Source organism: Pristis pectinata, chromosome 21 (genome assembly GCF_009764475.1).
Source record: "Pristis pectinata isolate sPriPec2 chromosome 21, sPriPec2.1.pri, whole genome shotgun sequence".
Taxonomy (NCBI): Eukaryota; Metazoa; Chordata; class Chondrichthyes; order Rhinopristiformes; family Pristidae; genus Pristis; species Pristis pectinata.
Window position 1 is genome coordinate 20,349,953 of NC_067425.1, and position 13,504 is coordinate 20,363,456.

At 39.5% G+C, this 13,504-nt stretch overlaps 1 protein-coding gene across 1 annotated transcript in view; it reads left to right on the forward strand.

Annotated features, from left to right (window-relative positions):
* The window catches only part of LOC127581200 (rab effector Noc2-like), a 157,447-nt gene that overhangs the window by 116,417 nt on the left and 27,526 nt on the right, over positions 1–13,504 (forward strand). Inside the window, exon 7 of the mRNA XM_052035314.1 lies at positions 6,141–6,312. Within this exon, the coding sequence (XP_051891274.1) occupies positions 6,141–6,312 (172 nt within the window). The remainder of the gene's footprint in view (positions 1–6,140; positions 6,313–13,504) is intronic.

Below are 13,504 nucleotides of genomic sequence, written 5' to 3' on the forward strand. Positions count from 1 at the left end.
TAAATATTGGCTTAATCCATGACATAAGTTGCTGCCTTATGCATTGCACCTGAACTTCAGCCATAATAAATATTGTAACCCATATTTAAAGTAAGCCATACACAGTTCTGCTTGCCTGACTTTTGGACTTCAGCATTGTGCATTTGTAGAGGGGCATGATGAGAACTTGTTTGTAACTAGTGGAATTTTCTTGTCAGCCTGTTGGTCTTGTTTCCAGCAAAGGTGAACCACGTTGGTCAATCAGTAGACCTTACTAGTTCAATATTTGGATATTCTTGACTTCATTCAGCTAAGATTTCCATATTTCTGCTCAAAGTAACAGTACAATGTTCATATATTTATTTTGTTCAAATTAGTTCAAATATGTTTATATATTTGAACTAATTTCTTACATGGTACAATGCAATACAAAATAAATGGGAGAAAATAATGTAAATAAGCAAGTGATTATATCAAACATTGCTGGAGGGTTGGTTGTATTTTCCAAATATCTTAAGTGATCTGGGGTTGGATGCAAAAGGCTAAATATAAATTGCTTTCAAACTGGGAGCAGTAACAAAGTGTCAGGAAGCAGCCAGGAGATAAAAGGAAAATGCATATAACATCAGAATCAGGTTTATTATCACTGACATATGTTGTGAAATTTGTTGTTTTGCAGCAGCAGTACAGAGCAAGACATAAAGACATAAAAATTACTGTAAGTTACAAAAATATATAAATAGTGCAAAAGAGGAATAACGAGGTAGTGTTCATGGACCATTCAGAAATCTGATGGCGGAGGGGAACAAGCTGTTCCTGAAACATTGAGTGTAGGTCTTCAGGCTCCTGTACCTCCTCCCCACTGATAGTAACGTGAAGAGGGTATGTCCTGGCGGTGAGGGTCCTTAGTGAAGAATGCCGCCTTCTTGAGGCACTGCCACTCGAAGATGTCCTTGAAGGCGCAGAGGGTTGTGCCCGTGATGGAGCTGGCTGAGTCTACAACCCTCTCCAGCCTCTTTCCATCCTGCACATTGGAGCCTCCATACCAGGCAGTGATGCAACCAGTCAGAATGTTCTCCACCGTACATCTGTAGAAATTTGCAAGTGTGTTTGGTGACATACCAAATCTCCTCAAACTCCTAATGAAGTAGAGCTGCTGGCGTGCCTTCTTCCTGATTGCATCAAAGTGTTGGGCCCAAGATAGATCCTCTGAAAAGTTGATGCCCAGGAACTTGAAGCTGCTCACACTTTCCACCGCTGACCCCTCAATGAAGACTGGTGTGTGTCCTCACAACGTCCCCTTCCTGAAGTCCACAATCATTTCCTTGGTCTTGCTGATGTTGAGTGCAAGATTGTTGTTATGGCACCATTCAACCAGCCGATCTATCTCACTCCTGTACGCCTCCTCATCACCTCCTGAGATTCTGCCAACAACGGTGGTGTCATCGGCAAATTTATAGATGGTGTTTGAGGTGCGCCCATGTTGATTGTCAGCGAGGAGGATACGTTATTACTGATCCACACTGACTGTGGTCTCCTGATAAGGAAGTCAAGGATCCAGTTGCAGAGGGAGGTGCAGAGGCCTAGGTTTTGAAGCTTATTGATTAGTACTGAGGGTATAATGGTGTTGAACATCGAGCTGTAATCGATAAACAGCAGCCTGATGTGTGTTTTGCTGTTGTCTTGGAGATCCAAAGCCAAGTGGAGAGCCAGTGAGATTGCATCCACTGTCTCAGCTGTTCCCACCTGTTGTGGCAGTAGCAAATTGCAGCAGGTCCAGGTCCTTGCTCAGGCAGGAGTTAGTCCTGGCCATGACCAACCTCTCAAAGCACTTCATCACAGTAGATGTGAATGTTACTGGGCGACATTGAAGCAGCTCACCCTGCTCTTCTTGGGCACTGGTATGATTGATACCCTTTTGAAGCAGGTGAGAACCTTTGACTGCAGCAGTGAGAGGTTGAAGAAGTCTTTGAACATTCTGGCCAGTTGTCCAGCACAGATTTTCAGTACCCTGCCAGGTATACTGTTGGGGCCTGATGCCTTGTGAGGGTTCACTCTCTGGAAGGATGTTCTGGTGTCAGCCTCTGAGACAGAGATCACAGGGTCACCAGATACTGTGGGGATTTGCACAGGTGTAGTGTTATTCTCCCTTTCAAAGCATGCATAAAAGGCGTCGAGCTCATCAGGGAGGGAAGATAACACGGGGCAAGAGCAGGTAAATGACAGATTCAGTTTATTACAGAAAAAAATTAGTAATGCATGCATTTCAGAAAGGTGATTAAAAGTATACCTTGAAAGCTAGATTTCCCAATGCATCAGTAGGGTAGAGGTTTAAATGGCAATACAAATTCATCTCTATAAGATTTATCTACCAAAAATGTAATTAAGATGCAATGTGGAGCTTAATTTCAAGAGAATGAATACAAAAATATGATTTGGTGATAGTTCAAAACTAATTTAGCATGCTCACTTTTTGTGCTAAGATTTCTGATTCTTATATATGCTGAATAATATACAACAGTATTATGTAGCAAGTGGCAGAAAAGGTTTGAATAAAAATGACCTGGATTTTCCAATCAATAATGACAAAAGGGTGATCTAAAAGAAACTTGTCCTCGCAACCATGAGCACTGCAGGGTGGATTTTCCCTTCTACAGTGTGGGTCGCTGTCACCTGCCTACCTTCAGGGTTCTGCATTCTGTGCTGTCCAGCAACAGTAATGGCATCTGTGTACCTGAGCAGCTGGATTTCCCAATGCATCCGTAGGGTAGAGGTTTAAATGGCAATACAAATTCATCTCCATGAGAGGAAGAATTCTAATATAGTCATTCAAGATGTAAGAAAGCTCTAGTTGTGCTTAATTTTACAGTGAGTGAAGTAAAGATTGGGATTTGCACATAGATTGAATGAGAAGTTGAAATGTCATAAATGTAAAATCTAGGACATTTTGAAATAATTATTCCCAAGGAATTTGACATCACCTGTATAAAATTAGTTTTTTTTGTAGCCAGAAAGTTTGGTCAACAAAACTTATAGTTATTAAAGGCTCTTGTCACACCTAAATAAATAAAATGTAAACTTTTCAGTTTTTGTTTTAAGTGAATGTTGTACAGAAGAAGTTGAAGTTCAGATAATTTCATTGATTCTGCGTTGATTGCTTGTCAGAGGCTGCAACAGTGCACCCTGGTGGTGGAGCAAGATATCACTAATAGCTGATTCTTGTTTTCCTTGTCAGCTGTGCATGTGTGCACAGTACAAGAAGTTGCTGTCAATTCTGCAGAATGATGACAATGAGCTATGGCAGTTCTGCCACATCACAACCCCAAATTCTGAGCCATTGACTTGGAAGCAATGGTTTGAAGGTTTGATGGTTGACATTATGATGTGGTTGATATAAAGTGTTCAATTACATACTGGAAATCACTTTTAAATATATTTTATGTAGTTTGATTCCAATAAATGCAGGAAAATTCTAAGTAACTTTTATTAACACTATCAATAGTTTACTTTGCCTTTATTGGCTTCACAAACAGGTTGTTGTCAGATATTGAAGTGTTGTCACTCTTGTTATCTAGAGAAATATAGCAGCTAATTTATTCATTGCAAGTTCCAGTCACACCGTATGGAGAATAGAGATGAGTGACAGATTGGTTTCGCATCAAGCTCTCTTTCCAAGGCAGAGCTCTCTTTCACAACCAGGCAACAAGGGTTTAGCTATCATATGCAGAGTGAAGAAGTTCGATAGCAGTGTATGGCCAGAATTTTGATTTTCTTGGAACACAATCCTCTGTGGGGTATTTTTTGTAAATCCAAGAGTAAACATCTGCTGGCCTTGGCTATAATGCAGAGATGCTTGGTGTTGTTGGCCGTACTTGACTTTGTGCTGGATTGCAAGAACGGAGAGTGCTACCTTAAGTCAACCAATGAGTTAGTGCACTTCCATGTAGCTGTGTTACTGGTGGATTACATGGACAGACACCTATTAACTTACTACCATGACAAGATGTGACCCCACTCACTCGTGGATGTATGAGAATATTCAGCATGGATTGAGAGAGGAAAGCTTTCTAAAACTTACAATTGCTATATTGCAGAGAAGAGGCCTGAGCTGACCATCCAGAATGGGGTGGTTATCCAGAGTTGCTGTTCCACAACAAGCAAGAACACCATTCTGAAGCACTTGCATGAAGGACTCATGATCTCTTGTCTAACAGGTTGACAGAAGTTTTGTTTGGTGCCATGAAGTAGACCAGCATTTGAAGGGCACAGGGAAAGGATATCAACAATGTCAAGAGTGTCACAAGCATCCACCAGCCACTTGTCTTAACCCATTGCCCTGACCAAATAAAGTATAATTGAGCAAATGTAAATTTTGCAGGACCATTTATGGGATTAATGATCATAGTCATTAATAGAGGGACATTCCATATGGACAGAGGCGGTTCCTGTGGGCACATCTTCAGCTCAAGTGACAATTTGAGAATAAAGACATGTTAAGGTGGCCCACTAGTGGAAATGCTACCTCACAGCTCCAGGAACCTGGGTTAAATCCTGACCGGTGCCATCTGTGTGGAGTTTGTACATACTCTCAGTAACCACATAGGTTTCCTCCCACATCACAAAGGTGTGCAAGTTGGTTGGTTAATTGGCTGCCATAAATGGCTCCTGGTATAGGAGAGTGGTACAGTCTGGGGAGTGTCAATGGGAATGTGGGGAGAATAAAATGAGATTAGTGTAAATGGATGGTTGGGTTTTGCATACCTGATGGGCCAACGAGTCAGCTTCCATGCTGTGTGACTCTATGCAGGTGAACGCTTGCCTTAATGGAAGTTGACTGAGGCTCCCTTATCTCTACTAACAGTAAAGCCTGAAATGTATCACCAAGGCTTTCGTAGCTAGACCCTAATTGATGTCCTTTCTTGTACTTCCTGAAGATGGACTGAAGCTAGATTTTAGTGATAGAAATGCTTTGCTGCATAGTGAAATAGTTGCATGGAGCATTATTTATAAGAGTCACTTGGTTCGTGATGCAACCTAAGAATGAACGGTGCTTTCCTATATCATCTTATTACATTTGGCCAATAGCTTTCTTCATCAGGTACAGCTTTTGTTCTAATAAACCTGTGCCCTTTCACCATCAGTGTATCCAGTTTTGGACTACTATGTCTTGACAAACTGACATTGCACTTTGTACACTTCTTTTAAAGTAATAGAGTTTAAAGGATATCCTCCAAAGGATTAATAGGAAAATTATTTTCCATCTAAATTTTAATTTTAAGTGCCTATATAAGAGTTTATCATGTGCAAGTTGTCAAGCAATCAACTTGATCAATCTTTTTTGTTGACATAAGTATCAAAATATTGAAATAAATAGTTTAAAGCACATTGTTGTGTCACTTGTATTTGGTGTTATGATGGAATGCCACGTTCTGTTTCCATGCTTTCCGTCTCCCAAAGTAAAAAGGCAAGTTCCAAACAATTTTTTTGTGTGAAGACAGTTGGTTTGGAAGACTATCTTACTGTCTTGATCTTGCCAATGTACAGATATGCAAACACCAGAATCAGATGAATGAGTACATGGAACTGAGCCAGGGTTCTTCTGTTTACTTCCTTATAGTATGCTTTTTGTAAAAGTTCTATTGGTCCTAATAGAACTTCCTTATGGCCTTCATTTATACAGACATCTGGGCATGTCATGAAAAGATTTGCTGGGCATCAAGCTGCCTTAACCTTATCATTCATATTGCAGAGAGTTTTATGGATATATTTTTACAACAGAGGATAGTCACATATTTTTAACAATACAAGGAAGGTCAAAGCTCAACAGATGTCATTCATCCTGTTTGAAGTTAGTATCACTGCTGGCATAAGTTTTCCCTTTGTTACTTCCAATACAATTTTTAACAAGTCTTTTTTATTGCCTCTATAGTCCTATTGAGTTTGTAAATGCTATTTAATAATTGTCCTTAGTTAATGGCTGATTTGCACATTTTACAGATTCCTGGAAGTTTGTATAAAAATACTTAATTAAAAGTGTTTAATATAACCAATTTCATGAAAATCTCTGTGTATGTTCCTTTGGATCTTGCAATTACATCGTCTTCTTTAAGAATAGCACTTAGGAGCAGAGCTAATTTTTTAATCTTAATCATGTTTTACAGATTTGGAAGAGATCTGGTGCTTGGTTTTACAAGGGACTGCCAAAATATATCCTACCGTCAAAAAGCTCTGCTAAAAACAGTGAGCTACATTTACGGCCTCTTCAACTGGAGACCTTGCAGGATAGAGGAAGTGTTATCGTCAACCGCTCCTACAGCTGGGCGAGAGGAAGAGGTTGGTTTTTTTCGGCCCCTTAACCTTACTGCAGGCAGGTTGGTCTCAATTGAAAGATATCCTGTAGTCTCCTGCTCCAGTGCCCAACAATATTAACTTCCTGTGTCAGCTTCACACCCAGGCATTGATTTTTCCTTATCCATCTCCCTGTAACATCCACCACTGTTATCTGCCCACCATTAAGGAATCTCAGCCAATTAAGTCCATAATCTACCCTCTGGAAAACTCGATGAGATTATTATCTACATCCCTGGTTGTCAATGACAAATGTGCCTTGTCATTTTTCATGCATCGTTCCATCTTTTATGTGATATTCTTTATGCTGTTAACTGGGCCTCAGTGGACTTTCTAGGTCAAACTAGGACTATATGGACAAATTTATGTTGTTTTCTTTGTAGCATTGGAGGCTGAGGTGAGACCTGACATAAGATTATTAGAGGCATAGATAGGGTAGACAGTCAGAGTCTTTTCTCCAGGGTAGGAATGCCAAGTATTAGAGGACATGCATTTAAAATGAATGGGGGGAAAGTTTAAAGGAGATGTGAAGGGCAAGTATTTTACATAGAGAGTAGTAGGTGCCTGGAACGGACTGCTAGGGGGAGTGGTAGAAGCAGATACGATAGTGGCATTTAAGAGGCCGTTAGATAGACACATGAATATGCAGGGATGGAGGGATATGCATCATGTACAGGCAGAACAGAATTAGTTTAATTCGGCGTTGTGCTTGGAGCAGACATTATGGGCTGAAGGGCCTTTTCCTGTGCTGTATTATTCTATGTTGTACCTAGGAATCCTAATTATATTTACAAAAATGGCTGGTTGTCGCCTACTATGAAATCTACAGCTACAGTCATCTTTTTATTCTCATCATCTACTTGTCTCTGATTCCTCTGTGTAAAGCCCTGCCACGTGATGCAGAAATCTTACTCAGTCCAGCCCTTGTAAAAGCAACCAATAATTTTGTTCCCAAATGGGGTGTAGGCAACTACTTTTCTTTACATTCTACCCCTGCTAATGCAGGGAGGTCAATGGGCTGGTAGCTCATCACTCTCTGAAATTAGTTTGACCCCACAAAAATACATAACTTTCATCAACAATTATGTGGATGCTTTTGGTATACTCAAAGACACATGCAGAACTGGGGACCTTATTGTAATTTCTATACCTTTTTGTAAATATAGATTCAGATATTATGATCAAGATTTAACATAGGAACACTATTGTCATTGCTTTGCTGGGTGACAAGTGTAACTGGATAGATTACTTGTGGAGAACTACTGGTCCCATTTAATTTATTCTTTGGCATTGTGATACAAATAGCTGCAATGCTGGCCTTTCTGTCACTGGTCATAGTCATTGATGCATTTCTTCCTCAGTTACTTTAGGAGGTGAAAATAACAATGTAATTCTATTCTTGTATCTAACAATAAGGTGTTGCATAGGAATAGCATGTTTATGGAATGTGGAATGTGTATTTAGATCATACTTGTTTGCACACCACATTTCTATGCAACTCATGAATATTATTGATAATAGGTTCAGAAAAATTTGGCCTTTTTGAAGTTGTTTAGGCACAGGGGCACATGAAAAATAACCACTCAGGTGAGAAGTGAAACTATTTCTTGAATGAGGATTTGGACACTTGTCCTAATATCTCCTTGTGTGGCAGATTATTTATTTTGAGAATATTCCTGTGAAGCTCTTTGGGATCTCGTAATAGACTGAAGTTGCTGTATAAATGTAAATTGTAGTTACAGATGGAGAGGAGTGCAAACATCTTTGGTGCACGGAAACAGCTGATTTATGTACTGCCTCACTGTAATGTCGTAAAATAATAGTTTTCACTTCAAACTACGTACCCGTGACCATTCTCAGTCAAGATGTAATATGAAAGATGACTTCTGTATGCACTGGTTGCTTAAATTAAAGGCAGATTGAGAGCTGAATTTCTGCTTCTGGTGCATGTCATGAACTGGTTCTAAATCTGCCGAGGTAGTTGTTTGTTTAATAATGTTCAGATTTCCTGGTCCAGCTTTTTTCCTTAAATTCAACTTTACTTGTAGATTCAAGAACAGATGGGGCAGTTAAGTGTAAGGAACACGTGGCAGGAGGTAAGATTTCAGTGAGAGTGACATTTAAAGAGATTGTGACTACAACGTGCAAGTGTGGCAATGAGCTGTGTATCTGACCTCCTGTTTTGCTACTGGATGCAGCACTGAGGCCGGGAATGGTTCCTGACTTTACTAGATAACACGTTGGATACTTAACATTTCTGGCCCCTCAGATTTGCACCTGACAAAGCTGATGCATTAGAATGGGGTTGTTGACCCTTCATTAAATGAAACTAAGTGGTTTGTTTTGTCATTAATTTTTAATGAATAGACTTCTAATTAATTTACTAGAAGTAAAAAGGTTTCTAAATTTTATTCCTTTCTAAATGCTTTAGTTTAAAAAAAATATTTTTATGTATTGCGATGTATTTGGACTGTTTCTAAATGTCTCTGATTATCAGAGAAGTTTAGAGACAGCGGAAAAGGCTGACAGCACATGATATCACAAAGTCATCATAGGCACCAGGGGCAAGGCTTTAGGATTTGCTGTTTGAGGGCTTGCTGCTCATGTAATAGCCACATAGCAGAGCTGCTCACAACACTGTGGGTGCTGCACAGCCACTAAAGGTTAGTCTGGATGTGAAGATCCTGTGGAATACGAATGTGAGGTGTGGACCAGATCAAGTGTGATCTTGGAATATATTCCAAATAAACATCTTATTTCCATTTGAATTTATTAGTAACCATCCACTTTGACTGATCCTTAATTATTGAATGTCCCACAAGTGGAAACATTGTTTTTACATTTTTGGGGCCAAACTATTCAATTATTCCCAGCATTGAACAACGTCATGCCGATGGATGTTACTTATATGGAGTTGCAGGAAATGTTTGATCATGTCCTTTATTAGAGACCATTAGCTAAAGTTGCCTGTGGAAGAGAAGTTATTGATCTGGCTAGGAAATTTGTTGCTCAGCCCTGGATCAAGAATGGAGACAACAGGCATGTCTTAAGTTGACAGGATGTGACCGGTGGTGTCCCGAAATGATCTGCATTGAACCCGAGTGTTTGTTGTACTTATAAATGACAGATAGGATAGATTATCACATAACCAGGATGGGAAGTGACACTAAAGACAAGACATTAAACAGTGTGATAGAAGTATTAATTTATAAAGAAATATTAAAAGATTAAGTGAATGGGTAAAATTGTGGCAAATGGATTTCACTGCAAAAAAAACTGTTAGAACAGAGTCCTTTTTGAATGGTGGAAACTATGGAGGTCCAAAGTGGCTTGAAGGTCCATTTTATACAGGTCATTACAATGCCATGGACAGTTACAGAAAATAATGAAAAATATGAATGGAGTTCTGTCCTTTAGGTATAAAGACTCCAGTCCTCTTGATGTAGAATCAAACTTGTGCAACTGGTATTGTTTTTGAAATATTGAGGGTCGATAGCAAGAAACTGTTACTGCTAGCTTGGACATCCAGGACTTCGGAACACAATCTAAAAGTTAGGACTAGGCCATAAAGAATTGACTTTAGATGCACTTCTATACACAATGGGTGACAGCACCCGTGCAGCGACCACTCTGGAATACATCAGGCATTTTATTTTCCCAATAGCTTTGAATAAGGGATTTCCATTGGAAAAACATATTTTTGGCAATCAATAGCTTTGCAGTGAATTTTACAAAGGGTTACAAGAACTTAAATCCCATGTGACAAAGTTCTTGAAATGGGATTGAAGCTGCCTCAAAACCTGCTCTGCTCCTCTAACCCTAGTAACATGCAGTAGTAGGAATTCCTCTGGTCATAATATGTGGTAATATAACTATGTTGGTGAATATATCCTCAGTTTCACATTTCTAGTGAACTTTTTGCAGAACAAAAGTCTTTGCATATACTTAAAGTGTTACATGTCAGTTCCGACGAGACATTTTTCACTATGGTCGTAGAATCCATATTCAGTAATATGTGTAACGTGATGCTGAAAACCAGATCAATTTCCATCTGTATTATTGCTTTACAAGCCATATTACAAATTTCACATAAAAGTTTGGAATCTCTTCCAACTCCCACTTTATTCTTCATGTGATAATCTTGATACCATTTCACTGTAGCATTTTTAACCGTATCTGCTATAAACCCATGGACTCACACAGCTATCTCAACTACATCTCCTCCCACCTAGTCTCCTGTAAGGAAGCCTTCCCTTTCTTTCAGTCTCTTCATCTCTGCTGCATCTGTTCTCAAGTTGAGGCTTTCCTCCTTCTTCGAGAAGCGTAGGTTCCCCTCTGCCCTAGTTGATGGAGCCCTCACATCCATCTCCTAACTTCTGCTTTTATTGCTCCTCTACCCAGACAGAACAGAGGTTGGGTTACCTTGGTCCCCATCTTCACTCCGCCTGCCTCCACATCCAGTATATCATCCTGCCATTTTCACCAGATCCAACAGGATCCTACCACCGGTCATATCTTCCCCTCCCCCATTTCTGTTTTCTGTGACTCCTAGTCCCCTTCCCACTCACTCCTCCCTGTCCCCGGCACTTTCCCCTGCAAACCATAGGAGGTGCAACACTTGTCCCTGCATCTTCTCCCTCACCACCGTTCAGGGACCTAAACGGCCCTTCCGGGTGAGGCAGACATTCATTTACGCCTCCTCCAACCTGGTCTCTTGCATTTAATGCCCATGACGTGGCGTCCTCTACATCAGCAGGGCCAAACATAGAGCTGCTGACCGTTTTGCTGAGCACTTGTGCTCTGTCTGCAATGACTGCCTTGCATGTTGTTTTAACTCCTCTTCCCATTCCCACACCAACTTGTCCTCATCCTTTTCTGCTGCCATGGTGAGGCCAAACACAAATTAGGGAAAAAACACCTCATATTCCACTTGAGTATGAACATTGAAGTTTCTAATTTCAGGTAACCCACAACCCCTGTGGAGCTTTCGCACTCCCACCAATACACTCAGGTTCTTTGTTCACCTTTCCCATTCCTCACCCCTTTTGTTATTCTCCCCCACCTGGCTCCATCTGCCGATCATCCTCTCTCCTCATCTGGCTCCACCTATCACATACCAGCCTCAGTCTCACCCCTCTCTCTCATTTCCCTCTACACTCTCAGTCCTGAGGCAGGGTCTCAAGCTGAAACGTCAACCATCCCTTTGCCTTCACAGATGCTGCTCAACGTGTTGAGTTCTTCCAATGTTTTGTTTGTTGCTCCAGATTCCAGCATCTGCAGTCCCTTGTGTCTCTGTTAAATTTAACCTAACCTGATCATTAGGAAGCTTGACTGGTTTAAGTTCACTGCATGTTTTACATTCCCTCTGTCTTTATGAAATATTGGAAAATACAATAGTTTTGTGAAATCTAGCACGTGCAGGATTAGGATTTGCTTTGAACTGATTTGATTAGATTTTTGGAGGTTTCTTTCTGCTTAATGATAGGGTAAATGGTTATTCATCCCCAGGATGCTTTAGAGTTTGATCTGTTGTAGTACAATTCAGCTGACATTGTGGTTTAGTTGTTTGCTGAGATGGCAGGATGCTTAATGTTTTCATGATGATACCATAAATCAGTTAGCTAAGCAGTTTTGAGATAAGGGAAGGGACAATGAAAGTACAGAATGAAAACAGTTTCATCTGTTGTTTTGAAGGAAACACTTTTCTACTGAGAGTGTTGTTCACAATAACACTTCTCATGCCATAATTAATTATCAATGACAAGAGTTCATGACAAACTATAAAAATCAAAAGCTCTTAAATGTCACTGAGAGCTAGAAAGGGAAAATTGGTTAGAACCAAATGAGAAAGAGAAATTCAGTGGTAATATTTATTTTTCTGTAACATCTCATGCTTAAAGAAGTATTTATCTGGACTTGGTCAATAGTAGAATACCCTGCAAACTATATTTGGTGTCAGGATTTGAATTACATTACAGTGTTGAAGTCAGTGGAGAATAACATTAGCTAGGGCTAATTCACTCAGTCCTCTGAATTTTCTGCCTGGCATTTTAGGTCAACATTGATATCATTTCTTAAAATCTTTAAGAATTTCAAAAATATCTATTACATCTCTTCCCCACTTCCCTGGTTTCAATGAAAGAAGGCCTTTTTTTTTAAAGCCTTTCCTCTTTTTTGCTGGTAATATTCTAAGCCATTCATTTCCTAATATCATGTGTTTAAAAAGGATCCTGGATCTGCACATATATTACATGTACTTTAACTGTATGGCTCAAGTCCAACCTTACTTTTATACTCATTATCCCAATGTAAAAATCATAGAATCCCTAATGCCTTTTTATATCCTTTTCCGACAGTTTGAAGTAACATCCATCCACCTGCACCACTTGGATTGTCATTGTCTTTTATTGCTCTAATAATGTTAGGGTTAATGATACACTTTCTTTCACAGCCTTGTTTGCAAAAATTGTTTTTAGCATTTTGTTCCATTGTGTTGTTTCTACTCACTTGCCAAGCCATCTTTTTATCTTCCATCCCTTTTACCAGGTGTGGGTATTATCAGCAAACTTGGGAGTTTTTTTGTGCTTGTGTTCAAACTACCACCATAGAAGGAAATTAAAAACATCCCTTGCGGTGATTACTTGGACAAATCCCCCATCCAACTTTACTAGTGCAAATAAATCTATCTCTTTACCTCCGCTTTTTGGATTTCTGTCTCCAGCCATTTCTTTGTGTTTTAATCTTTCTGAGCAATCTCTTGTGCCCCTTATCAAATGCCTTCAGAAAATACATAAAAGGTATACACACCACACTCATTTAAGTATGTACTGTTTTCAGCATGTGGAACTATACAGTATGTTATTAAATTACCTGGGTAAAAAAGAGCACAGATTGGTCCCACTAACACTGGTGAAGTAAGTGATCAGGACATCTGATTTTATAAGTAAATGATCAGGGCATCTGCTCTGTCAGATTTATATAGTTAATTTATGCCCTTGTCTTTGAATTTTATTTGTTAAAATGATGTGCTTGTATAGATTTCTGTATGTTGAGTATTGTCTATAATGATCTCTTGACTTGCCTATAATATATTTTGGATATAATTTCTGTGACATGTATTTAGGTGCTTGAAAAGACATATGCAACATGTTTGGTGCTTGTTTATGCATTTCTTTCA